Source organism: Papilio xuthus, unplaced genomic scaffold, assembly GCF_000836235.2.
Source record: "Papilio xuthus unplaced genomic scaffold, Pxut_1.1 DF825017.1, whole genome shotgun sequence".
In the NCBI taxonomy this organism is placed as follows: Eukaryota; Metazoa; Arthropoda; class Insecta; order Lepidoptera; family Papilionidae; genus Papilio; species Papilio xuthus.
The window spans coordinates 4,500,418-4,526,520 of record NW_013533632.1 but is presented as its reverse complement, the minus strand read 5'-3'; the positions used below and the strand labels follow the sequence as shown (position 1 = coordinate 4,526,520).

The 26,103-nt window shown below is 33.2% G+C and overlaps 6 protein-coding genes across 6 annotated transcripts; 4 read left to right on the top strand and 2 right to left on the bottom strand.

Moving 5' to 3' along the window:
• Nucleotides 1-81: 81 nt before the first annotated feature.
• LOC106126495 (uncharacterized) lies at nucleotides 82-4,668 on the bottom strand. The gene is made up of 8 exons (XM_013324201.1): nucleotides 4,424-4,668; nucleotides 4,203-4,329; nucleotides 3,833-3,905; nucleotides 2,279-3,723; nucleotides 2,117-2,206; nucleotides 1,837-2,014; nucleotides 1,330-1,474; nucleotides 82-1,051 (listed from the first exon to the last, which is right to left on the bottom strand). The coding sequence occupies exons 2-8, from the start codon at nucleotides 4,323-4,325 to the stop codon at nucleotides 490-492; spliced, it is 2,616 nt and encodes an 871-aa protein (XP_013179655.1). The 5' UTR covers nucleotides 4,326-4,329; nucleotides 4,424-4,668; the 3' UTR covers nucleotides 82-489.
• An 829-nt stretch (nucleotides 4,669-5,497) lies between these two features.
• LOC106126140 (LETM1 domain-containing protein 1) lies at nucleotides 5,498-7,267 on the top strand. Its single transcript, XM_013323621.1, has 4 exons — nucleotides 5,498-5,713; nucleotides 5,795-6,157; nucleotides 6,436-6,724; nucleotides 6,831-7,267. The coding sequence occupies exons 1-4, from the start codon at nucleotides 5,616-5,618 to the stop codon at nucleotides 7,152-7,154; spliced, it is 1,074 nt and encodes a 357-aa protein (XP_013179075.1). The 5' UTR covers nucleotides 5,498-5,615; the 3' UTR covers nucleotides 7,155-7,267.
• Nucleotides 7,268-8,228: 961 nt separating this feature from the next.
• On the top strand, nucleotides 8,229-9,032 carry LOC106126159 (SOSS complex subunit B homolog). Its single transcript, NM_001312118.1, has one exon. It carries the CDS (start codon nucleotides 8,292-8,294, stop codon nucleotides 8,775-8,777), a length of 486 nt encoding a protein of 161 aa, NP_001299047.1. The 5' UTR covers nucleotides 8,229-8,291; the 3' UTR covers nucleotides 8,778-9,032.
• A 751-nt stretch (nucleotides 9,033-9,783) lies between these two features.
• LOC106126428 (uncharacterized) lies at nucleotides 9,784-13,249 on the top strand. Its single transcript, XM_013324092.1, has one exon. The coding sequence runs from the start codon at nucleotides 9,795-9,797 to the stop codon at nucleotides 13,077-13,079; it is 3,285 nt and encodes a 1,094-aa protein (XP_013179546.1). The 5' UTR covers nucleotides 9,784-9,794; the 3' UTR covers nucleotides 13,080-13,249.
• Nucleotides 13,250-13,335: 86 nt separating this feature from the next.
• Nucleotides 13,336-17,403, bottom strand: LOC106126429 (uncharacterized). Its single transcript, XM_013324093.1, has 5 exons — nucleotides 16,895-17,403; nucleotides 16,328-16,553; nucleotides 15,348-15,468; nucleotides 14,459-14,671; nucleotides 13,336-14,269 (listed from the first exon to the last, which is right to left on the bottom strand). Exons 1-4 carry the CDS (start codon nucleotides 17,047-17,049, stop codon nucleotides 14,502-14,504), a joined length of 672 nt encoding a protein of 223 aa, XP_013179547.1. The 5' UTR covers nucleotides 17,050-17,403; the 3' UTR covers nucleotides 13,336-14,269; nucleotides 14,459-14,501.
• A 2,468-nt stretch (nucleotides 17,404-19,871) lies between these two features.
• Mtnr (melatonin receptor-like) lies at nucleotides 19,872-25,640 on the top strand. Its single transcript, XM_013323567.1, has 4 exons — nucleotides 19,872-19,878; nucleotides 22,528-22,731; nucleotides 24,261-24,430; nucleotides 24,891-25,640. The coding sequence occupies exons 1-4, from the start codon at nucleotides 19,872-19,874 to the stop codon at nucleotides 25,590-25,592; spliced, it is 1,083 nt and encodes a 360-aa protein (XP_013179021.1). The 3' UTR covers nucleotides 25,593-25,640.
• The last annotated feature ends 463 nt before the right edge of the window (nucleotides 25,641-26,103 follow it).

Genomic DNA, 26,103 nt, shown 5'->3' with positions numbered 1-26,103 from the left:
GTTGTGTAATTTTGATTAATAGATTAAAAATGCATTCAAAAGATATTTTATTCCTTTTAATTCATCAATTACAGGCAATATTATACAGCTAATACGGTAATCGCAATGGAAAAATGATAACACTAGTCAAGAAATCTTATAAACCAAGACGTGTAAGTAACTCCAATTAACTCAAATTGTGTACATAATAGTACAGTCAAGAAATTCCCAACCTTTCACCCGATTCGTAAAAACATCGACTAGATTCTATTACGGCATAAAGTAGAAAATTTTACCTCAATGACACAAGCAAAAATTATACATTTTCATATTGTAAAACATAATTTATTTGATATAGCGCGCGCAGTTAAAAAGACTGAGTATATAACGAAAACACAAGATGAAAAAAAAACAAGTGGTAACTTAAAACTTTTCTTAGAAGTTAAACAGACTTACTAATTAAAAAAAATCGAAATAGAAACGATGTTGTGCCTTATATAAATATATTGCCTAAGATAGAGAACTATTAGGTCCCTTAAAATCAGTGTCTTTATTATTTTTCAGTTTTTTTTCTTGCGTATTTATTGTGTCGTTATCCACGGCTCTTATATCTAATACTTCGTTGCTAATAAGTGTCATTCCCACATTGAGCTTAAGACATATTTTACCGTCTCTAAACAAAATATATATTTTAGATTGACCAAGCAGTCTTAAAGAAAAGTGGTCATTTAATTTAAAAATCTTTGACCTTATTTCAAATGGCTTATAGTTCATCAATATTTTCATTGACTTTTCTCTGATGACGTTATTTAATTCTATTTCTCTTCTCTCATCCTCATATTCGTTAGAGATTTTTATTTGTGAACATGGCAGCGAGCGTTTTTCCGCGTCTTTTAGGCTAATTTCAGCCTCGTCTTCTAAATTCTCGATGTAGGGGTCTAAGGGTTCCAGAAATTCAAATATATGCTCAACCTGAATTTTCGGGGGTTCGTTAAGGGCATTCCATTTCCAATGACATGGTGACGCAATGTGACTATCAAAAAGTACACCTTCGTCTTGATTATATTTAATCCTGTTAAAACCCATAATGTTTATCTTATTTATATGCAATGTAACAAAATATGAGTATAAACTGCACTCTGACGTAAGTATACAAGTATATAAGATACACCAATAATTACTATAAATCAATTAGAATTGTGATGATATTACCGCCAAAGAAAATAAAAAGAGGTACGGAAGTAAAAACATTTGAGAATGTTATCTAAAGACTGTTTATAATAAATAATAAATCTCTTAGCTTTCTTACAAAGTTTGGAAAAAATGCTTAATTTCACAATGTCTACTGACCTTGTGCATCCAAAACGATCATAAACAACTCCATGTCCTGTATCGTCAAAACTAGCCAATGTTTGTATCTTATCTTCACATCTTCTTTTGTTTTTTGTAACTTCATCATAAACAACAAACTCTTTTGTTGCATTCGTTTCATTGTCTGGGAAAACAATTATTCCACTTGAGAAAAATTTAAAATAGAGCGACTATACACGCACAATGCACTCGGCATATTCAAGCGATCAGTTAAGCGATGCAGTTTTGAGACAAAATTTACGTTCGCCATGTACAGGCTGTAGTTAGCAGTCGCCTCTAATTCACCCATGGATATTCAGGTTAGAGATACATAGAGATATCAAAAAAATTCAAAAATTATTTATGTATTAATGTCCTCTATCAGTATCCTTCTCTTCGAATTTGATTTGTTTAAAACATTTGTAAAACATCGTGCTTAATTAAGGGTAGACTGTAGCGCGTAAGAATAAGTAAAACCTGATAGCAGATCTTGTATAATATTCTCACCAAAAACGTCTACAAAATCCAAAGCTACGTTTCCATCCCTGTAAAACCACTTGAATGAACCGTTATCATATACTTCTGCCAGTACCTCGCCGGTCTCATAAAATATTAGATCTTCGTTCTTATGACTCCGTAGCCAATCTAATTTAGGGCTCGAAGGAATCATTTTATAGATGTTTACCTTAAAATGATCATTTAATAATGAGAAATCGTTACAATTCAAAACTATCTACATACATATATTATATTTTGAATATAGAATAACATTAATATGAGAACGTACCCTACGAACAAACGTCAAAGTAGGCAGAACGGTCCAACCATTTTCGATGAACTTTCTGTTGGAAAGTCGGTACTTACCAAACAGTTCATCCTATAACAAATTTAATATTATGTAGTACTTGTGACTATAACAAAAACAATTTTGAAAGCACAATTGATTTACCTTTTTATATAAGGATTTGGTTTTTGAATGTACCGGTGATCTTAATTTCATATCAGACAAACTTTCGTCACCAAAGTCGTGAGTAACATTGAAAAACAAAGGCTTTTTAGTTTTGGGTTCAACACGACTCTGACCACGTTTGTAACGTACAATAATATTTCCTTCTATCATTTCTGTAAAATCTTTATCAGAATGTTCACATTCTATAATACTTCCAGAGTCCTCAGACGTAAGCTCTTTAAATTTTTTGACTGGCAGTGGCGGCAAATCACCAATTTCCGGTATTTTAAATTTTTTTATATTATATTGTTGATCCCGCTTACGCTTCTTTTGTTGATTTATCATTTTCTCTAATTGATCAAGGGACTTATTCTGTACTTTTATTTTTTTTGCATCAATTTCATATTTATTTTCCTTTAGGTTATCCGATTGCTTTTTATTTCTTGTTTTCTTATCTCGCTTAGATTGCTCTATTTCATTCTTTGCGAGTGTTTTCTTAAACTCAGGTTTGCGTTTGTCTTTATGAGTCAAACCAAAGCCTTCTTTATTATCTTTCAATTTGTTTATTACACCCTCTTTTAGTTTTTTTTCGGATTTTTTTACTTTGTTTTTAAACTCATGTTTATCTCTTTTGTTCAAATCACCAGCTTCTTTATTGTCTTTCATTTTAGTTACTTCTTCCTTTTTCTGTTTTCTTTCATGTTTTTTAGTTTTATCTAACCATTCATGAGTTATGGGTTGTGATGGTACTTTTCTATCAATAAACGAACTTCTATACTTATGTTTCTTTTCAATGTTTTTTGTTCTCTCTACTTGGTCAAGAGATATGTCACGTGATGGTATTTTGCTTTTGCCAACAAACGATTTTCGATAATTTTGTTTGTTTTCAATGTTATTTGTTTTCTCAAATGGTTCATGAGATATTTCATGCGACGGTGTTTTGCCATCTATAAAAGATTTGCCATAATTTTTATAATCAGATGTCGCCAATTTCTCTTGTAACTTCTTTAACAAATCTTCACAAACACAGCTACTTTTAAAACCTTGAGCCCCCGCTTGTATACCGCCGTCTGTTGCTTGCGTTTCTTTTTGCTGGACATTTACTGGTTTTTTTAAAGGCTTCAAGAATTTTAAAAGTTTATCCAAGGATAAGGATTTGAATTTCATGAGTTCTTCGTGTTTTTCGAACTCAGATAACAAAGTCTTAATTCGAGCTATAACTTCATGGCATTCTTTATTACAATGATCAACATAACATTCTTTTTCTTGCATGTAACTTCTTAAAATATAGTCGCATCTTTCACATTGAAGCGTGGAATTTATATTTTTACAATGATTGCAAATGCCAGGAATATCTTGTATATTAATTATACTTATATCTCTCACAAGGTTCCGGATTTGTGGCAATATTAATTTGCATAATGCACATTTTGGTGGATATTGATCTAGAAGCGAAATTTTAATCATTAATTTAATATATCTAAAACTTTTATAAACCCGTTTTTAGATCTGTGTGTTTTTAATTGGCGGGTGGAAGGAATACAGTGTACATACTCGTTTTGTTAGTTAATTCACATGTCTTCACGTTACCGTATCCAGTTACACTCAGATAACTTCTGCCATGTTCCTGTTCCACAAAAACAAATGTGTTTTAGTTATCTTCCTATAATATCCGTACTATCGAAGTTTTTAACGGGCACATCCTTCTTCGACGTTTTCAGAAGTTTTATTAAAATCGGTCCAGTAGATTAGGAATGAGTTTGGAAGCTAAAGCAAGTTTTACAGCTTCAAAGTTACATATTATATATAGTTTCGCTCCAAACTCCTAAATAGATAAAAATCTAAGTGTACCACTTGTGAATGACTCTGTTTATTGTACATGATGTTGATTTTCTTGATATGGAGATCAAGACAAGATAAATACCTTATTAATACTAAGCATTTCATTTTTGTAATGTTTATGCTTCATGTCCAAATTCCTTAAATCGAGATCATTCCTTAGACTGATACACTTACTGCAAGCTTGACACGCAGCTTTGCATTCCATACTACTGTTAAATTAATAAGGAAAAAAAACATTAGAAAACAAACGGATTATGATTCACAAACATAGAAAATATTTTTAGTAATAGAAAAATGTCTTACGGAAATCGCTCCGTTATTTTATGTCAAATTAACTCTAGGTGATTCAGGTTTTATGTCAAAGACTATCACGCAAGTCTCAAGGTTATCACTGATTTAAACCACTTATTGACCTCTTGCTGCTAAGATAATAAGACGTCTATACGTTGGCATCAGATGAATACAGCGAGGCAGCTTGATGAACTAATGAGATAGACATTTTTAGCAACGATTGTAGATGTGAAGTTTCATCAAGAGGATTCCATGCGTGTATCGCGATGTAGCGAATTGCATATGTCATGTCAAGTCACCACAGTGTCACAATAATAGAAAAAGTTTGGTCTCAAACTGACTTAACAGTTACAATCTTTTCAAAGCATATAAAAAGTAATTTTCATTGTTGAGACTTCCCTTAATTAGTTATTTTCAATAACGCTTTATTTCGCTTTATAGTAAGAACACGGAGTTTAAAGAATCAAATATCATTACTATAAGTATTGCCAAACCGACACAGCCTTATAAAGTGACTGAACACGCACAGGTTATTTGTTTCCAATTCTTAGGAGCTGCAACATGGACGACTTTTAGAAGAATTTAGAAAGAAAATTTGTGGTGATAAATCCAAGTAATAAAAAGATAGATTAACTATAAAGTCAATAAAATTAACAAGTGGGTTAAAGTGGAAACGAAGCAAAAGCTATAATTTCCAAGCAAAGACTTATCCACGCAAAGCAGATCAGTACATATCAGGAACAATTCGAAAAAGATGTAGTGATACTCTTTTACATTCACAGAAGGGCGTTACTGAACTATATAGCATTATGTCAATGCTTGAAACAAATATTTCGCATAAAATTCAAGATCATAACCCTATTTTCTCGTATTCCTTTCCTCGTTCAAACATACAAAAAGTAAAAAAAAAGATTAAGTAGACATTAGCCGGTAATATGGAGTAAAGTCAAGTAAAGTCTGTAATATTGTTATTAATTCAGTTCATAATCGCCACAAATAACATTGATTAGAAAATACTCTGTGTATTTACTATAATCCAACGATTACAGAAATGTCATGTCATGTTTAAAATTGTCATTTGTAAAGTATAAATCTAATTGACATTGTCATCACTGTCACTTGTCAGTCACCGGAATTAAGAGGCGCAATATCACAAGATGTTTTATAATCGTTAGTTCGTTAGAAAACACTTATTTAATACAATATGATTATCCATAGAATGATATCGGTTTCTAGGTTAATATCACAATGCAATCGTTCTTCGGTTATAACTACTAAAGTTCAATTAATCAATTTAAACAGGTATTTATTTTCTTAGTTTTTTGAAATTTAATTTCTAAATACTGTTATTTTTATTAATTTTATTTGTATAATTTATTTTAGACATCTAACGAACGAACGACTAAAACATACAACAGCGTTCAAGAGTGAAAAGGATAAAATACGCACTTATATTGTACAAAGATATATCAACTATGTCAAAAATTATAAAAAATTATTACAAGATAGATTTCCAACAGCTATACACATGTACAGGGTATTTAGTATAGGTATCAAAGATTTCTTAAGTGATTTAAAAACCTATATTTCACTTAGGCTAAAGATAACAAAAGACCAAGGATTCTCCAATATGACACGCGAAGAAATAGAGTTATTTGTGAAAATGCCTTCGGACATGTGGCGGATAGCCCCTGTGTTAATACTTTCAGCTTTACCATTTGGAAATTACATAATATTTCCACTAGCGTAAGTTATTTTTGTACATTTTTTTGTTCATTCATATGTTTGCATCTTGCTTCATTAACTCACATAATTACACATTACTATTTTTAAGGTGTACTTTTTACTAAGGAAAACAATTACATAGTTGTTTACATGTTGTTTTCACTTTTATTGGCTAATACACAATTGTTTATTTACATCTACATTTATTACATAAATTGGCTACAAGTCAAATCAGCATCAGCACATTAAAAGATAAACATGTTGTTCCTTCACATTTTGATAAATGTTTGTTTTTACAGTTTAATGAAACCAAAAAAGTTGCTTAGCTCTCATTTCTGGTCTATACAACAACGGGCAGAATTCAATGTAGAAGATTTGAAAGAAAGACTTCGTTATAATCGCCCAATTCTTCGATGTCTTCAGGCTAAATTAGAACTTATACCTGATAGTGAAGTGAAAGAAAATTGGAGGAGAGTTTTAGCATTACTCGGATCTGGAGTTCATCCATCAGTCAATGAAGTATTGGCATGTAAAGAATTGTTCTGTAAAAAACCGTACCACTTAGCATATTTGTCTTATACACATATGGTAAGATTTTTTGTTTTTAAGACTTTATAATAAAAGAAGTACTGCTAATAAGTAAATTATTGACTTATTATTAGCGCTGTTGATTCTCAAGTCATTTATTTTTCAGGGACATTTACTTAAAATGCTTGGCATACGAAGAAGTTTGTTCAGAAGAAAAAAACTTAAATACAGAGCTTTCTTGTTGTTACAAATGGACAGAGCAATTGAGAGAGAAGGCGGAGTTGATGTACTAACTACGGAAGCACTAAAAAATGCATGTCATATACGAGGATTGAACACTAGAAACTTAGCCAATCAAGATATGAAGGATTGGTTACAACAGTGGATTTCTGTATCTTCTAACATAGATGCTAATGCTTACTCTTTACTTTTGCATTGTCCTATATTCTTTGCATACAACCACCCCCAAAATTGGGTGTTAATTTATTAAATGTTATTTTGTTTTGAAATGATAAGTATAAGATAATTTCAATGTTTTGTCTTGTAAAAAATATTTAAAAAGCTTGTTAATTGTTGTGATTGATAACTAATTGTAAACTGTGATTCTGCTTAAATATATTCAATATTTTAATTAACAAATATAACTTTTGAAATAAAATGGTTAATTAAAATCTTTTTAATAATAAAAAAAAACTATGAGTTTTATCATTTATTTTAAGCTGTTTTTTCACTCATTATCTCATGCCTCATTATACCTGTTAAAAAAATGAAAAACTTTGTGAGTATTGCAAAACTATGTAAATATATAATTCATCTAAAGTTGTAATAATCAGTTATAATTTTAATAATATTACAAAGATGTTTGTTTAATGGTATTTCCGGAATGGCATAGATTTATCGGAAAGACAAGATGTCGGTAGAGGAGCTAGGTGCCTATTGTTGGCAGTCGAGCCTCGCCCGTTCTTACGACGGAGTAGCAGGGATTGCTGATTACTAGTACAACCGCGATGAATGGATCTTTTTACTGCGGATATTTCTTGTACACAGTACTGATCCTGGTACTAGCAAAAAAGGAATGGAGCTTCCATTTTTTGATCTTCGCGGAAAATAACAGAGTCTGTCAGTCAGTGTACAGTTTGTACTTTTATTTTTATACTTCTTTAATTTTTTTCGATTCACTTTTTTTTTTCATTTTGATTTTTTTTTTATTTTATGACATGGTAACATAGACCCTTTAGGTCATATCTTATTTGGATTTCCATTTTGACATTTGACGGATTCATAGATTAGTTCTTTCAAAGACTAAAACTTGTTACGATAAATTTTAAGCGATAATTATAAATTCGTCTTTTGCTTTTGGGTAAAGTTTTGTAATAAACGTTCAAACCCTCTGCAAAAATGGACTTTCCGTGTTTGCGTACCTGATTTAATTCCAACGGAAAAAGTAAAGGAAAAGGAGTCTGTAATCCTCTATATCCCTTTTTTAGTCTATGGATCCGTAGAGTGGTCAAACCGGATGCGGATATACAGCAGTTGTGTATTTATATTGATTATATACTGCGAAGGAAAAATCAATATTTGGTTTGATATTTGCTACAGGACCTAGTACTTGTTGAAATTAGTGAAAATGAGTGCAACAGATTATGTTCAAATAAAAGACATAAAAGCTGGCATGAGGAATATCAACTCCGTTTTCATTGTATTGGAGGTGGGTCCACCTATATTAACGAAACAGGGACATGAAATTCGTATATTGCGAGTTGCGGATCCAACGGCCATGATCAATTTTTCTGTATGGGATGAAGCCGGTGCCTTACTGCAGCCGGGAGACATAGTACGACTTACTCGTGGTTATGCGGCTCTGTGGCGTTGCTCCCTTACCTTGTACTCTGGAAAATTTGGAGATATACAGAAGGTGGACGAATTCTGCATGGTGTTCAACGAAGAATTGAATATGAGCGAACCCCAGCCAGCTCTTGCCGCCATGTCCCAGGGCCAACATCATTCTCATGCTGCGCCACTCTCACTTATGCCAAATGCAGCAAGTGGGGATCAACTCAATTCGAAGCAAGAGCCCTTTGATAGTCAACAAAAGCATAAAAGTTTTATGTAGTGAAGGCACTAATAATATGCAGTAACAACAAGGAGGACAAGCAGAGCAACACATTTATAGTACCACAAACTTTCTGGCCGGGTGGTAAAAATGAAACAAAAGCAGCTGTCTTGCCGTATCTTGGCTTCCTGATCTCACTGGGCTAGATAAATTTGTAGCATTATAAGCAAATATGTACTTGTTTGTCACCATATATTTAGTCAAAAAGTGTCTGCATATTATATTATAATAAATAAATTAATCTGTGTAACTACACATTACTCTTTTCTTCATTACAAAAACCTAAAAATATGAAACTGATGACTGTTATTGATTCTGTCCCTTATGTAAGCCTTTCTCATCAAAATCAGTCTACATTAGTGATCATTAATTACTCAATGTGGCAGAGTGGCAAACATTAAACTATAATAATGATAACTAAATAAGTGATTTACTTTATTTATAGAATCCAAGAGTCTAAGGTCAACTGTTGAGTGCTACTGATAGGCATGTGTGTGCGCCTGCTACAAGCAAATACTTTATCTGTTTTGCACAGGTATGGAATAAAATGTTCATACACTCATCTAATTGGATGAAATGCGATTTGTGTTGGTTTTAGGTTAAAAACTGGGCTGGGTTGAAACTTGATTGCAAAGGATTAAACATTATAGTAGACATGTATCAAAGTATATATATAGACATTCTACTGTTCATGTTTCAAATATTACAATTTATGCTGAATGAATAAATCATTAGGTGGGACGGGCGAAAAGATGAATGTAAGCTACATAACAGATCAATGTCTGTTTTTTATTCATAATCTCCTTGATAACTGGATATTACTATATATGAAAATAAGAAAATGTATTCTATAATCTACAATTTATATTTATTTATTTTCATATATGTACTATTATATGAAAATAAACAAATATAAATTGTAATATTATGGTAGACACAGCATAATTTATTACAACAAGAAGGTTATATTTCATAACCTTATTGACAAGTTAGAGCAAATATTTTATATGTCAAAATATGTTTTACGTAAATAACAGGAAATATTATTGTTTCTGTTTTCTACTGATTTATTGTATCCAAAAAGTGGTAAATAAAAAGCCCCATGCCCAAGAACAACAGGCTGTTTGGCGACTTGAATGTGCATTAGGTGTTATATCAGAACCGGAGTGTCCGGTGGATGGAGGTTGGTCGCCTTGGTCCTCGTGGTCCAACTGTCACGGAACTTGCGACGATGTAGGATATAGAAAAAGGACAAGAGAATGCAATAATCCACCAACATCCAGAGAAGGCATACCATGTAGTGGGCCCGATGAACAAATCGAATCTTGTTATCTAACAAACTGTGTAGTGGATGATTTTAGAAAATGTTTAAATGGAGATTCCATTAGAACCGATGCTATGCGACAATTAGAAACAGTACCAAGCATAATGAAGCGATGTCTTCAAGTTGAATGCACGTTTTATGACATTGAAAGTGCTTTAGCCGAAGACAATACATGGCAGCTAAACCCTGAAATTATATGGAATGCTCTGCAATGCGTTAAACATAATGTAGGATGTCCCGTAGTGGGAGAATGGGGTCCATGGGGAGCTTGGTCAGCGTGTGGCTCACTTTGCGGGAAAGGCTTTCACTGGAGAGTTAGAAAATGCGATACTCCGCCACCGTCCGACGATCGGCTAATATGTCTTGGAAATCCTCTACAATTTGAAGACTGTGAAGGCGATCAATGTGCTATCGATGATACTTACACAGGAGAAAATACAGGAGGTAATTGGAGCAAATGGGGTGAATGGTCGTCCTGTTCCGAAAACTGTGGTATTGGTGTAAGACGCAGAAGAAGGGTATGCATTGAGAAACAAAAGCCCCATATTTCAGCTAAATGGGGTACACATTGTAGAGGTCAACATGCTCAAATGGAAGTTTGTAAAAACAAGGAATGCCTATTAGATGGGGGGTGGTCGGGCTGGGGCATATGGGGTCCATGCTCACAAACATGCGGAGCTGGTAGGCGTTTCAGAACTCGGTCATGCACTCGGCCAATGCCATCTGGAGGTTCGAATTGTGTAGGTCCTAAATTTGAGGAAGGTCCTTGTCACCAGATGCCTTGCGATGTATTTTCACACGTCGTCGCTTTATTTAATGGAGATTCTTTTATACAATATGATTTTCTGCAGAAACGGTCAACATTATTTCATTCTTTTATTCGCTTTATGCCACTTTCTCCTCACGGTACACTCATAAGACGAGGAGATATATCTCATCCTCTGGTAAGACTAAGCCTACAAAAGTGGTATATATGTTTGGATGCCAGAGGATTGTCACAGTCATGCAGTCCCCTTCGCGTCTGTTCAACTTTCGTTTTGGAGCCGGCCGCTTGGCATTCTGCTATGATCACTGTCAATAAAGAGAGTATTTCCCTTAGAATAAACGATGCTCAAATGCCCATACATGGAATGTTTCCTTGTGATCCAGAGTTAACAGATGAAATGACATTTATTACTATTGGTGAAAAATTTCACGGAGTCATTCAAGAACTAATTGTAAATTTTATACCTTTAGTCATGATGGTTAATCGTAATAGATTGACTAGGTCCGACTTTGTCCCCACTTCTGCTTCAAATATAGCTTATGAAAAGGCAAATATAGAAGAAGCTTTTCTCTATCTGGAAAACGATCAATACTTAAGATTACCTTGCTTCGATGATCAAAACGAATGGAATTTGCAACTAACTCTGAAACCCAAGAAAGACGTGGGAATTATACTATTTCTTCCAGGAATCCAGGACGATGATTGGCTTTGTATAGCTTTAACTAATACTAGACTGAAAATAAAGTTATCTTTACGAGGCTTTCGTTCGGAGACTACCAGTTCAACAGAATGTTTACCTGACCAATGGTTAGATATTATGTTATCGAAGCAAAGTGAAAGCGGGACCATTGAAACTATTATAAATGCATCGGAACGGCTCCATGTCTTGCTAACATTCTCTACAACTAACAAAAGACATAGTGTTTACCCATTTTTTTCGATACGACCAAATCAAAATGTATCTAATATAAAGCAGAACAATAGTTTAAGCAATATTATAAATAATACTACATATATTTTGTGTTACGATGAATTTTTTATCGGGAATATACCGCTTGAATATAAAAATGTTAACAGCGAAGAGGTAACATCGTATTCAGGTATTATAGCCTCTTTAAAAGTGAATAACAAATTTATAGATCTTCATAGTTTTGGAGTGGAACGAATAAAAGATAATAAAATACAGCTGTCCTCTCGAACATCGAGCATATCTGGTTTCTATTATGAAACTAGCTGGGGGATAAGTAATAGTTTAAATCTGACATGTTTACACGCCAGAATTAAACGAACACCTAACAAGGCCTGGTGGTTTTACTTGGATAATGCTATTAATAGTATATTAGAGAAAAATTCAGCAAAAGCTGTTGATGACGGTAAAGTACTGAGACTCATCGCTACAGCGCCAAACTACCATAGGGGTTTCTATACTTGTCGTGCGCATACAATGAAGAGAACACGCAATATTGTGACCTACGGTGTTATAGGAGAGCTCCAGTACAAGCTGGCAGAGCCGGATGCTACAACAATACTAGCAATTTTCACAACCATATTATTAGTTCTTGGTACTTTGGGATGGTTGATGATCGAAGGTATAAATGATTTGCGTAATGGATACGGCTTCTTTCGAGATGCTCATTTGTCACCGGAGGAAGAAGCCGCAGCAGTTTGTAATTACATCGACCAAAATCTTCATTTATACGGATCAAAGAGCGCTGCTGATATTGCTAAAGCCAGGGCAAGACGAAAAGGTAAATATTTAGGCAATAGATCCAGCTATGCCGCGCAAGAACCTCAAGGCAGAATACAAATAGAAAAGAATCTTTCAAGGGCTGGCGATTATCCTTCAAGTGAACCTGAAGAGCTACCAGCGTTACCCGAAGTGAAAAGTTTTGTGGCGAATGCAGTTCATAACGTGTACAGATGTGAGCCATCATACATAGCATCACCCAATCTCGCTTCTAATAATACAGCGCCATCCCAACCAATGTCTTCATCTGTACACAGCTCCCCGAGAGAACTTTTCCCCCACTTATTAGTAAATAAAACACAATGTCCTAGCGTTGATAAGGACGAAACATTGAAAAGGCGCTTGCACCTTAGTGAGATAATCGACGATAAAATAAATACGTCATCGCCGGAAACATCACCTTGCAAATCTCCGGCACATAAAATCTTAAATAGATTCTACATGTTGAAACGATGTGATGACTGAGTTATAAGCTCCAAGTATAATAATGATAAAATGAGGTTTCAGAGCAGATTTACTTAACCGTATCGATATAAGTACAAGTTAATCTTCCAACATTCACAATACTCATGAATAGAATAAATAGAATCATGTAAGAAAAATTTGTCTATGCTGTCTGTTATTAATTTTTAAATAGTTAAATATAAATACAACTTTATAACTTTGTATGATCTAGTGAATAGTACGCTTGTAGATTACTATAAAAAATAAAACCCAATAATACTTTGGAAATTGTATAATATTACATTCATATTCCAGATCAAATGACATACATAACATTGTAGTATTTTAATAAGAGATTTTTAATTAAGCATATTAAAATGCCAAGCCATTTCGATTACATATTGTGCAAAAGCAATAAAGAATATCTACGATTCTATATTTTGCTGATTAATATATTTGTTTTTATTTAAATACACGAACACTACGATTAATTAATTTTCTATTTGTACTACTCTACTCTGGCACTACGCAACCAATGTTACTACTAACAATTTTTCCAAATTGGCTCAAAATACATTGTACTTTACGTCTTTCACATGTAGTGAGCAAGACAAACAAGACTAGACATACAATAATGACTAAGATAGAAAATCCTCTACCATCTACAAACACAAAGATTCATTTCAAGTATCATGTCTTTTAAGTGCTATTTAATAAATAAAGTACCTTTTAATAATAATAATTATAAAAATATAAATAACAAAAATAATAAATTTAACCTATTTGAGGAACATTAATCAATGACTACATTACTTGTGCAAATTATTTTGGAATTACCTCAATAGCTTAGAGGTTTGAATTACTCAATAAAAATAATACAGAACATGTAAAGAATAATATGACACAAGCTACAGTAAAATCACTAGGCAATAGTCTAAAACTACATTCGAGACAAGTTTACCCACTACTAGCTACAATCTTTTTAGAAATTTTTAAAATATTCATTGATTTAATTCAAAATATCACCAAAAAAATTTGGAACAGCGGGAGAAAATTTCATTATTATTATGAGAAATACAAATGTGTATTAGAAACAGTAAGCCTCTTAGACATTTGTCTTGGTACATATTTATACCAGTTACAACTACAAATCCTATAATGTTACTACAAGACTTCGTTCATATAATTTAGAACAGATAATTGGTTATGACCTGTAACAATATAATTTTAAATTAAAAAAAAAAACAATTTAAAATGTATTTTTTGACTGTTGTAATGCTGATATGTATCTTGTAGTCTGTTAAGTCAAAGGGTAAGTAGTAAGAAATGACAACATTTTAATATAAGACTCAGTGCAATGGATTTCACTGTTTACTGGTTAATCAAGAAATCATACTTACTAATAGACAAAAATTTGGCTCATCATAATAAGACAGTAACCGTCTACTTGTATTTTTTGGATTTTAATCCTTTAGTGCAACGTAATTTTAGTGAGCAATGTTTCTGATAGAAAACTGCAGTTGACAAAACTCCACAGCTTAGGAATGCTGATATTAAGAAATTGGTCATCAGCTTTATGTCCGCCGAGTCCACATATACAGTAAACAAGCGTGCTGGAAAATACAAAATATATAGTTAATACAATATACATACATTTATGAAATATTGGCCATAGACATACGCAATTGCATATGCCTTGCCTACCTATAATTGACGGAGAGGATGTACAGAATTAAAATATCTTCCCATGCATCCTCTCATCCCGAAAGTCTATTTCAACTACCCATCCTTTCTTTTTAAGAAAAAGGGTGGGAAGGGATAGACAACTAAATTAGGCCTCCGGGACACACACTCATCAGGCGAAACGCAGAATTGCTTCCACTTGACGCCTGTCTTCTGTTTGGTCGTGGTAATTCATAGGGCGAGCAGGGCCAATTCGTGAAGACCTTAAAGCGGGCTCTACCACTGTTAAAATATCATCATATTATATGTGAATGAACATTGTGTCTGTTTTTGGTGTGGCGGTGGTGAAAATAATGATCTACACATTAAATTGTAATAAGTAACAAATATTCCCAAATGAATTACAATTATACAGGTTTCTCTCTTAATTTCATTGTAAAACATATTCTTTGCTTTTGAATTATGTCAAATATTTTTATTGTTGCGTAAATTGATAATCAAAGTCACCATTCGTCACATTCACCAAAAAAATGTTAGTTAGGAAAGTATTTTATGCAAATCTAACAATGTAATTGTTTATTTCAAAATACTTATTCTATTACTTACACAAATTAGTAGTAAGGGATATGATCCATGTTATCAAAGAAACGTCATCAGCATTGCCCGTTTTAATCATTCCGTAAATATATGATATTTTAGCGAATCCACTGAGAGGTGTGCATAACGGCTGAAAAACAATTTAAAACTCAAATGTGATATTGTCAAAGAATCCAACTGTACATTAAATATAATCTTAGTGTTGAAGATGTCTTCTTTGTACTTTTAGACATATATCATCATCATCATCAGCTCACTATACATCCCCACCGAGGGGCTCGGAGACTACCCTAGGTTAAGGGTAATTAGGCCATAGTCAACCAGGCTGGCCAAGTGCGGGTTGGTTGACGTCACACATATCTTTGAATTTCTTCTCAGATAACTGCAGGTTGCATCACGATGTTTTCCTTTACCGTAAGAACGTCGGATAAATGTACATAAATCGGAAATCGAAAAACACATTGGTACATGTCGGGATTCGAACTCAGGACCTGCAGATTGCAAGTCAAGTGCTTGATCACTGAGCCACCGACGCTTTTTGACATTATTAGTTGAAATCCTTTTGGGCAAATGACGTGCTTTCGTTACAAAGTCCAGTGTCAGTATAAATAGATAGGCTACATAAACCTCGACATTTTAGTAATGCTAGTGTTGTGTAGTGTTAAGTCAATACACTGGCTCATTTTTGGATTTTCTCCCTAAAAGTTCTAATCAATCTCTGATCAATTTTATCGTATATTTTAGTGTCCCTCAGTGATCCTTCTATTTGTTATATATTAAAAGCTTATGTTTCAGGAAGAACACATAGGGTACTAATTGTTTTTTAATACCTCTCCCTCATCCGCACAATGGAGTCGCAGGCGACTGCTAGTTATAAAATAAATTATACTGATAAAAGATATGTTGCTGATGTAAATTAAGAAAACAATAACATCTGTGATAATATTGCTAAATGAAATACACAAGACATGAAATTGACAGCTACTTACCACAAGGAAGTACAGAATATCTCTTGGCAGAAAGTCTACTGCAAATCCTAGTACAGTAAGGAAATACACAAGTGCTGAAAATGGCACTGCACATGACCCAAGTAAATGTTTATATTTCAGCACATAGTATAGCAAGATATACATTTGCATTAATATAATTGGGTACTCCATGTAAGTCATGAGGCTGTACTTGTTTGTGAAATTGTACAATGTCACTACTGTAAACCTGAAATATTCATAAAAAGTCAAACATGAACAAGAATATCCAACTATCAATTTTTTTTATCATAATGTGGCCAACATACAAGCAGCCAATTACTAAAATAGTAAAGTGACCGCTGTCTTTGACTACATTTAATAGAGAGAAGAGGGGACACACAGAAAGAGTATATTACACCATACAATGCAACCTCTTTTCTGTCAAATCCACTGTCCAATCCCATCCTTTCCTTACGTGGATACAGTGGGATATGAAAGGGGATCAACATTAGGCCTCCATTATATATATCCATAATATATCAAATTACTACTCAATACTGTTAAAAAAATTATAAAACCAATACAAACCCCGCAATTTCCAGTGCCATGGCCTGAATGTATATGCAGTCTGCTGATTTCGTCCTCCTCACACTTAATATTTGAGGCACTTTCAGAAAAAGACACGAAAGTATAGTCAAAGTGCTAAGAATATTGGCTATGAATTTTCCATAATTTTCTTCCATGGTGTCTTGTTACAAAATTAAAACACGTCTGAATTTTTTTATCAAACTCGTACAAGTACTAACGCTCTTTAGCTGCAGGCTTGGCAGGGGTCTTTAAATTACTCCGACAATTGTACGACAAATTGTTGACAAGGTCAAATAGATAAAAATAAACGTATCGAAATTTACACCGCCAAGAGCATTAAAGATAGGAAGTTACCGAAAAAACATAATATACAACTGTATGTACAAATTTTTGATTAAGTACAAAATAAAACTTTTGCATGATTACGAATTATAATTAAGAAAATATTGACAAATTTGTATAAATTAAGTCTTTCTATCTGACAACAGTATATTTAGTTTAAAACGGTATAAAGTTAAACAAATTTATTAAAATTTAAAATTCTATATTCTTTTACGTCAATGTCAAGTAGTTAAATTATACCTTTTCACAAATCGATAAAAAGACAAAGATTAAACGCTACGCATCCATGTTATTCATAACTTTTTGCTTATGAAAATATAAATTATTTGGAATGGAATATTTAAAAAAAAATGAATTTATTTTATTTTTACCAGTACTACTGTTCATAGCGAATATTAAGTGAGCCTACTATTGTCTTGTGGACATTTAAATTTTTTAAGTGTCAATATTTACGAAAGCTGTCTATGGTAGTTTACATGCCACAGCTGGCAACAAGCGTTGCTTAAAAATAATATCTGGCATAAAATATTGTCTAGATGGCGCTACATGTTTCATTTTTCGAATGTTTGGCCCACCAAGTTTTAACACAGAGTACCCATTCTTTGATAAAATTTCAGCTTACTATAGGAATGTGCGGGTTTGAGTCCCCGCTCGCCGCTAATGGATGTTATGAAGAAGAAATTGAATTGAATTGATTCTCTGCTAACTAATTCTGATATATTCGTGATACTTTTTATTTGTCTTGACGTAAAGTACGGATATATTATGCTCACCTCCACATATACACCATCTGATTTCTTTTGAACTCATAGGTTTAATAACACTTGATGAAAACGTAATGATTTTTCACAAATGAGTTAATTCATTATCATCAGCTCACTACACATCCCCACACAGAGACTCTGAGCCTGCTCTAAAGTAAAGGAGGACTAGGACCAATGCGGGTTGTTGGACTTCACACATATCTTTGATTTGTTTTTTTTTCACAAACAATCTAAATAACATCTATACATCTAGACTTTCGCATTTATAATATAAGTAAGATTAATATTTAAAATGTATAGCTTACTTTGATACTATGATACTTAACAATCGCAGCTGTAAATCAAATTTTAAGTAACAAGATTGAAGGACAAAATTTTACCGCCGGAGTGCGCCCCACCCGCTTACTACTAACTTGATTTAGTTGGTGACTGCAATTTCACCCTGAACTAAAAGCTTCCCTATATAAAATGTTTATTACATTTTAATTATATTTCCTTATAAAATATATTTAAAAATTATTAAAATTGAATTTTACAAAATGGTCTATTTTTCAATTATATTTTTCATTGTATTTTCCATCAAGTTTAGGGTACGTAAGCATGCATCTTTGTTTGTATGTATGCGATCGGCTGCAACAATTTTGAAGATTGCGAGGCCATTCAAATCGTATTTTTTCCCGAAATTTTACATAGGTATGGTCAAATAAATTAAAACATATGTACAAATAATACATTAAAATCTTATCTATAAAATTCTCAAAATTACTTACCTCCTTCGAAACAGCTTGACCGATTTTTATAAAACTTCTATGCATATTCAACAGGTCTAAGAATCGGCTACTATCTATTTTTTAATCCTGCACGCACGGAGTCGCCCCCGACTAGATATGTAATTATAAAAATATAAAATATAGAAATAAACAATGGTTTATCTTAATATCAAGGAGAAATTTACGTGATTCGCCATGTTATCGAAAATAAAAGGATTCTTGATATACATCATCTCTTCAGCCTAAAGTCATCACTGTTGAACGTAAACATGGGGATGTTTACGTTCAACGTCAATGGGGGGACGACCATAATGCCCTATCATTCCCTAATGGCACAATTGCATGAATTTTCTGTTATGCTTTACTTGGTATTTGTAAAACAGCTTCCAAAATTCGATGGACATAATTTCTCATCGAAATATCAATATGAAAATAAGTATTATTCGCAAAATAAAGAAATGTTTTCATAAAATATCCAATTATTTTCATATAATATATTTTTGACCTGATTACATCATTCAGCCGCCAGATAGTCGCCATCAGCGTAGCAAAATTGCCGTGGGTTTCCGAATCCGAAATTTCCGTTTAAAATTTATTGCTTTCTCCGTGTTGTGAAAGGTCATGACAGAAACGACGATATGTTGAGAGATTTAGTTGTCTGAAACGCACGGAGAGTCGTATGAGCACATGCGCAGTGCAAAATTATCTTACTTAGCGCAACTTCAACCCCGAGGTCCTCCCACCGCGGCCTCAGATCAGAACGTCCTCAACTATCCCCGTGAACAGTCTAGTCTTGTGATCAGTCTAGTCATTCGAGTTGTGAAAGTGAGAGAAGAGCTCAAGTGTTAGCCGTTATTCAAAACTTCGCCGCGATCGCAAAAAATCACAAATTATTTTATTTATCTTTATAAAATCATATTCTTATTCATTTATTTTTGGTTAATTTAAAATCATGATCATATTTTTCAATTGTGACAACGTATTTCAAATAATGGTAATATTGTACGCGCTATTTGGGCTCTCGGAAGGACAAGAACAAGAACAAGAACAAGAAGAAGACGAGGAGTAAAGTGTTCTAGTGTTGTTAATAAATAGTACAAAATGTCAGGTAAGTCATATTTTTAAGAAAAATAATAAAGCATAAGCGATAATTTAAAGATTTTACGTTACTTAATATTCGAAAGAGAAAATTTTTATTATTAATTTTAAAATTCTGAATTTAATTTTTCTGTAAAATTAACAATACTTTGTTTTGTAAAAGAATATTATCACATTAACTAAACCATTTTTCATTGCAAAATATTTTTGATATATATTCAAAATGATGAGGAGAAATCGGGAGAAAAATTATACGACTACCATTGTAATAATTGTTTATTTTCTATGTGTTTTAAAATTATGTCTATATTTCAAATTAATGGGTAAGGAAAACAAAAAACAATAATGTGATTATTATAATTTTTAACATGTTTTTTTTTTGTTGTAAGACATGAAGCTGAGCTATCATATGAAGTTTTGAAATGATTATTTTTCGATCTTAGCGTGTTTTTTTTTGCGTATTGTACATTTAATACTTATTACCCACAATGACTTGGTAACCTTGTTCTTAGTTTCAGCTGCTGAAGGCTGAACCTAATCGCTGCTTAAATGATTTCTACTTTGTATCCTTAGGATTAATTTTAACTATTTCTTCTTTCTATCGAATATAAAGTATGGGAGAAGTAACGGGATCGATCATCCTCTAAGCCAATGATTCCTGAATAGATCCAGATGAATAAAGAAATGAAAGCAAGCTTGAAGCTTGCTTTCATTTCTTTACTGGCAAAAAAAAAATGTAAAAGTACGAAGGGGTTTATGAGAAAAAAAAGCTGGCAATCTCCTCTCTACTCGAAACAATATATAATAGATCAGTTTTACATACTGTTAAAGTTGAAGAAGTAGATTAAAATATTAAATAAAAATAGCTTACTTAAAAGGGTTCGAGATTGGCTCGTAAAACCCTATAGAAGTCAACAGCGTTTCAGAAAGAAATACGGCGGCGGCGGCGGAAAGTCAATATATGCAATTAATTTAAGTAGAAGTAGTAAATTAGTCGCAAACATCAAAATAAGCAATGCATTGCGGTATAGAGTGCTACGTGGATTTATTGGATCCACTCAATTTCCAATATAATTAAAATGAATATTATTAAATGACTTTTTCAAGACAAATGGTGACAGGAACAAAATATTTCTCAGCGTATTACTAAGGAACATTTTTTGGCGTACCTACTTGTGCAACAGATATTTTATTGCAACTGCTTCTTTCCGTCTTAAAGCCAAGTAAACTTTTATTATGTTTTTTTTATTTAAAAATGTTCGCTAGCGCACTTTAAGCCAATGCGAGGTTGTACAATGAATATGTTAAAGCTATCCTGTCTTATACTCTTTCTTGTCTTTTTCCATGCTCACATTGGGTTTGTAATGTCTAGACGACAAGTAAGAAGTTCATTCAAAACGAAACTTTTTTCTTGGAAATATCAAAATGAAATATTCATATATTATTCTATTTCATTTTTATTTATTTATCTTCAGATATTATTTAGATAACATACATTTGCTTCGTGCTAGCGGATAACGTAATAGTATAAATGCAAAAATAACAGTTAAAAAAGGTAAACCTTTTGTAACAATATTTATTCATTTTTACAAAATTTTCTGGGAAATGGGTACAACTTATATATATATATATATATATAAGTTGTATATATATATATATATATAATAATAATTACAGCATTGCAGCAATAATAATTGAGCATTTAAATATTGTATAGCGCGCGAGGTTAAGCCTCATTGCTGGGTAAGTGGTAGCTAATATAATTTCACCACTTCTACTTTTTATAGTAGTATGTTACCCTTTTTATAACAATGAACCAAAAAAATAATGATTAGTAAGTATTAACTTTAAGTTTAGAACGCGCGTAACATCGCCCTTTATGCATTAGTTGTCTTGAAAAAGTTCAGTTGCGTTATTTAACGCTGTTAAAGTTATATAATAGTTTCATTTTGTTTAAATATGCATTAGAAATGCATCGTGGCAGCAATACACACATTCCTATGCTACGAAACCTCCTAGTATTATTATTATGATAAATACATATAAAAGGAGCGGAAAATTTTTCGAACACGCAAATGTTTGGGTCTAATTTATGCAATATTAGAGGTTATACCTATTTTATTCTGGATCACGATTCTGGATTCTACTGTGGAATCCAAACTTTATGGCGGTTCTCAATTTCGCATGAGATGCTGACAGAATTTTTTTTGTGTCGGTTATAACGCAAAGGGATGCGTGCGCAGGCACACTCCTGCGCACTTGTTTTCACGAGGCGCTATATAGTTTAAATCTTCCATTATTAAAGTACTTGGCAAAAGGTACGGGCCATATATGTGATGGTACCCCACATATTCCCTCACCTTATTGTCGATACAAAATGAAGCACACTTTTGCTTTTGCTAGCGGCGGCATTTGAACTTGATATGGCTACATACGAGCTAATCCTAGATTAATTTTACCTCACTAAGGTGGACCAGGCGGCAATCATGTTTACTACAACTTATTTTACAATGAGCATGTTTCAAGGGGATGACTTTTTTATTCATGCTTCAGGCTTAATACAAAGTAGTAGTTCGATAAAATATATTTAAGGCATATTTTTTAAACCTATTTGTGTAAAGTTTAAGATGCAGTTTGTGACCTTATTTTATTTTATCAGGAAACAATACGACACTCTTGGCTACTGCGATGGTCAACGACACCATGGCTGCTTTTAACCGCACTTATTCACCGTTAGCGCTGAACCAAGAGTGGCCTAAATTAGTACGCTTGATAGTCGTGCTGATCCTTTCCATCTTTGGCACCATCATGAATGGATTTTTCATTTGCTCCTTTTTTGTGGAGAAAAATTTGAAGCGGAAAGGTAAGATTTTGTTCTAGGCTAGTATTTCAATTACAATTTTATTTTTCTAATATTCATCTACAAACTGTCGCCAGTGACTCCGTCCGCGTGGAAATAAAAAATATATTGTGTAGCCTATGTGTTCTTCCAGACTATGTACTATCCATCCATCCATCTTAACATTCGGATATTATATTAGTGAGATTATAAGGAAATTGCGTGAACAAATAGACGTGAAATTTGATACAATGAAAGTGAAGATAGAGTATAAAGCTATCATGAATACATACTGAAACATTTTTTGATCCTGACTTATGGTCGATTTTCAATAATATTTTTTTTTCATAATAATCGCTAGAGGATAAACGTAAATTAAATTCCAATTTTATTTACCTGAATCAACATACATTATTATGCAGTAACTAGCTGTCGCCCGCGACTCGGTCCGGGGTTGAAATAAAATTAATAAGTAGTGTAATATTTGTTCCAGACTATGATTTATATATGTGCCAAATTTCATCAAAATGATTATAGCGGAAGACTTGAAATTATAATATTATTTATTATATTAAAAATCGCGAAAATACTGTAATAAAATAATAGAATGAATCGAATTTCGTTAAAAAGAGCGAACTTCATGCCAGGTGTTTGATTTTTCTGCCAATTTACAGCGATAGATGGCTTGAATTAAAAAAAAACTATGTAATTGGCTGGAACTTAAATATTATTCTGAATCACACCGGCGCCGGCGCCTCTTCAGTATTAATAAATATAACTAACAAACAATTAAAAGCAATTTTTTTCGCTAAGTCTGAACCGAAATTCCTCCATTTGTAACTATTTAAGTGTTTGTTCAAAATCAGAATAAGTAAAATTCAAATTGAAGTATGTATATCCCTTCAAAAAAAATATTGACTTTACACACAGATTTAGAGACTCGGTAGCTCACTCGACTTATAATCTGCAGGTCCTTGGTATTTTTATATTTTCTCTTTACACATGTACATCTAGCCGACATTCTTATGGTGAAGGAAAACATCGTGATGCAACCTGCACTTATCTGAGAAGAGATTCAAATATGTACATATGTGTGAAGTCAAACAATCCGCACTGGGCCAGCGTGGTTGACTAAGGCATAACCTCACCTCTAATTTATTTTAGGCTCCAAGAATGGAAACATATAGTAAGCTGATCAGGATGATACAGATTTAAACTCTATTCACTATCAAGTATTTAAAAAATACTTAAAAATGTAAAAGGAAAACATCAATGATTACATATAAGATCCGATCCACCCAAAGTCTCCAATTGTCTTATGTACCTAATTCTTACTTATATAAATGTATTAATAAGAGGGATTATTATATTAATAAGTGCGAAAGTCAATAAAATAAGATAAGGTACATACCGGAATTACAGAATGGCTAACAATGATAGATTACACTCTGGAACAGCGCATAGTTAGTTTTTTTTAATAATTCGAAGCAGACGATGTACAGCAATAAATAATAAAGCAAAATTGAGTAATGCAATTCATTTTGGGTAAACAGGTAATGTGTTCCTGGCCTTGGTGGGTTCTTCTGACTTAATAATATGCCTAGTCGTCATGCCGGCTTGCGCGGCAACCCTATTATCGGACCAATTGGACAACCCAGATGTCTGCCACGCTGTACAGTTCGTAACTGAGGCAGCGGCCTACTCATTTACATTCTTTTTTTTGGTAAGTTTTAAAATAAGTTTAGATTTAGTTCAATTTACTTTCTCTTTACGCACGAATATTTTTATTACGGATTTCCTAACAAAACAGCAGATCCCGACACCATGTAAGTTATTTCCCGTCGGGATCATTGTTTAAACTTCAAGTTTTAAAATGATATTATTGAACTAATTTAGGTTAGAATTAATAATACCCTTTGTCCTAGGAATTTTTAATTTAAACTTAATTAAATTTTTATTGAAAGCTCACTGAGCTAAGCTCGCGCAAGGAATCACACATTTTTTATGTAAGCGAAATAGCAACAGCGAAAGTAAATGATTTTATGCGCAACGTCAATTGCAGCCACGCATAGTATTTATTGCGCCGCGTCTTGTCGCTCAGCATTATTTTTAATGCAACAGGTTATTTTTAATGAAAAGAGTTTGAGAGAATTACAAGAATGTTGTATTTTAATTGTCAACAGATAACAGCGATTGAGCAATATTGCCAAATGGTTTGTTCAGAAGAGTCCACTAAAAAGTTCGTGAACCTGGCCGTCAATCTCGGGATATTCCTGGTGTATGGCATCAGTTTCGGATTTGCCGCTTACGGAGTGTATGAAGAACTCGATTACGACTACTGTCAGCGACTGCATTACGGTAGTTTTAATTATAGATCATACACCTTAATCTTTTTGCATGTTGTACCATGCGTTATAACCATGTCTGTATTGCTAGTAGCAACACTTCATGTGAAACAACACGGCTCTGAAGAAATTTCTTACCGAAGGTCAGAAAGGTACGACGACGATTATTGCCGATCTATTTTAAATATGTTGACATTCTCCCTATACGTGATTGTGTGGCTACCCTATTTGATAATTCTTTATCGGCAGCCTGATACGACCGACCAAAAGTTTTACCGGTACGCTTGGTTAGGAATTAGCAGATCCGTTTTCACCAGCATCTTTTATAGCACTCTGAGTAAAGATTTTCAGCGTGCTTACAGTTTCCTCTGCAATTACTGTTTCTGCAAAACCACTGTCACAACCTCTGACTATTCGAATAACAGAAGGGCTAGGCGTGCGGCTATTGCCGAAGCAGGTCTTAATGCCCCTATCGAAAGATGCCCCGCTCAAGAGCCACGCCCCCCGCGAACACCTTCGCCTGAGGCTATAGAATTATGAGTGTCTGCCCCGCACCGACAAACACGCCAATCTGTCAGGTGCAACTCTCCGTCGCCCGAGCATAACATTGTTAAAGTGGTCGTCGATATTGATGACGATAGAAAATCTTACTTCTGTGAAATGTATTCTCCTACAGATTCCGATACGGCAACGTATTCGGAAACAGATTCCGAAATGGAAATAATGGTTTAAACGTTTTTCTAAAATGTGCGTCCATAACCCTATACTCTTCTAAAAACTACTTCTAATTAATTTATAAAAATTATGCAAAGTTATGGTGTTACATAATATACGCTATATAATAATGGTGGGATAATCAACTAGTCATTTGATCTCGATATATGTATACGATTATTTACATAAAGTATATGACAAATTATTTACAAAACCCTATACTCAATTAAAGTTTATCACATACATTTGAATCGCATAGAAAAGTTTACCTTTTAAACAATGACTCCGATTCTGAAAACGGATACCGATTTTGCGCAAAAATAATGCATTCAATGCA

Bases quoted from the DNA above. Each gene is read 5' to 3' on its own strand.
- LOC106126495 (XM_013324201.1), bottom strand. From the start codon at position 4,325: ATGGAATGCAAAGCTGCGTGTCAAGCTTGCAGTAAGTGTATCAGTCTA. The intron at 1,475-1,836 runs GTGAGAATATTA...TTGTTTTCCCAG, and splicing joins GGATTTTGTAGACGTTTTTG to ACAATGAAACGAATGCAACA. The intron at 1,052-1,329 runs GTCAGTAGACAT...GGGTTTTAACAG, and splicing joins GATCGTTTTGGATGCACAAG to GATTAAATATAATCAAGACG.
- LOC106126140 (XM_013323621.1), top strand. From the start codon at position 5,616: ATGATTATCCATAGAATGATATCGGTTTCTAGGTTAATATCACAATGC. The intron at 6,158-6,435 runs GTAAGTTATTTT...TTGTTTTTACAG, and splicing joins TACATAATATTTCCACTAGC to TTTAATGAAACCAAAAAAGT. The intron at 6,725-6,830 runs GTAAGATTTTTT...TTTATTTTTCAG, and splicing joins ATTTGTCTTATACACATATG to GGACATTTACTTAAAATGCT.
- LOC106126159 (NM_001312118.1), top strand. From the start codon at position 8,292: ATGAGTGCAACAGATTATGTTCAAATAAAAGACATAAAAGCTGGCATG.
- LOC106126428 (XM_013324092.1), top strand. From the start codon at position 9,795: ATGTTTTACGTAAATAACAGGAAATATTATTGTTTCTGTTTTCTACTG.
- LOC106126429 (XM_013324093.1), bottom strand. From the start codon at position 17,049: ATGGAAGAAAATTATGGAAAATTCATAGCCAATATTCTTAGCACTTTG. The intron at 15,469-16,327 runs GTAAGTAGCTGT...ATTGTTTTTCAG, and splicing joins ATATTCTGTACTTCCTTGTG to CCGTTATGCACACCTCTCAG. The intron at 14,672-15,347 runs GTAAGTAATAGA...TGTATTTTCCAG, and splicing joins ATCCCTTACTACTAATTTGT to CACGCTTGTTTACTGTATAT.
- Mtnr (XM_013323567.1), top strand. The intron at 22,732-24,260 runs GTAAGATTTTGT...TTGGGTAAACAG, and splicing joins GAAAAATTTGAAGCGGAAAG to GTAATGTGTTCCTGGCCTTG. The intron at 24,431-24,890 runs GTAAGTTTTAAA...AATTGTCAACAG, and splicing joins CATTTACATTCTTTTTTTTG to ATAACAGCGATTGAGCAATA.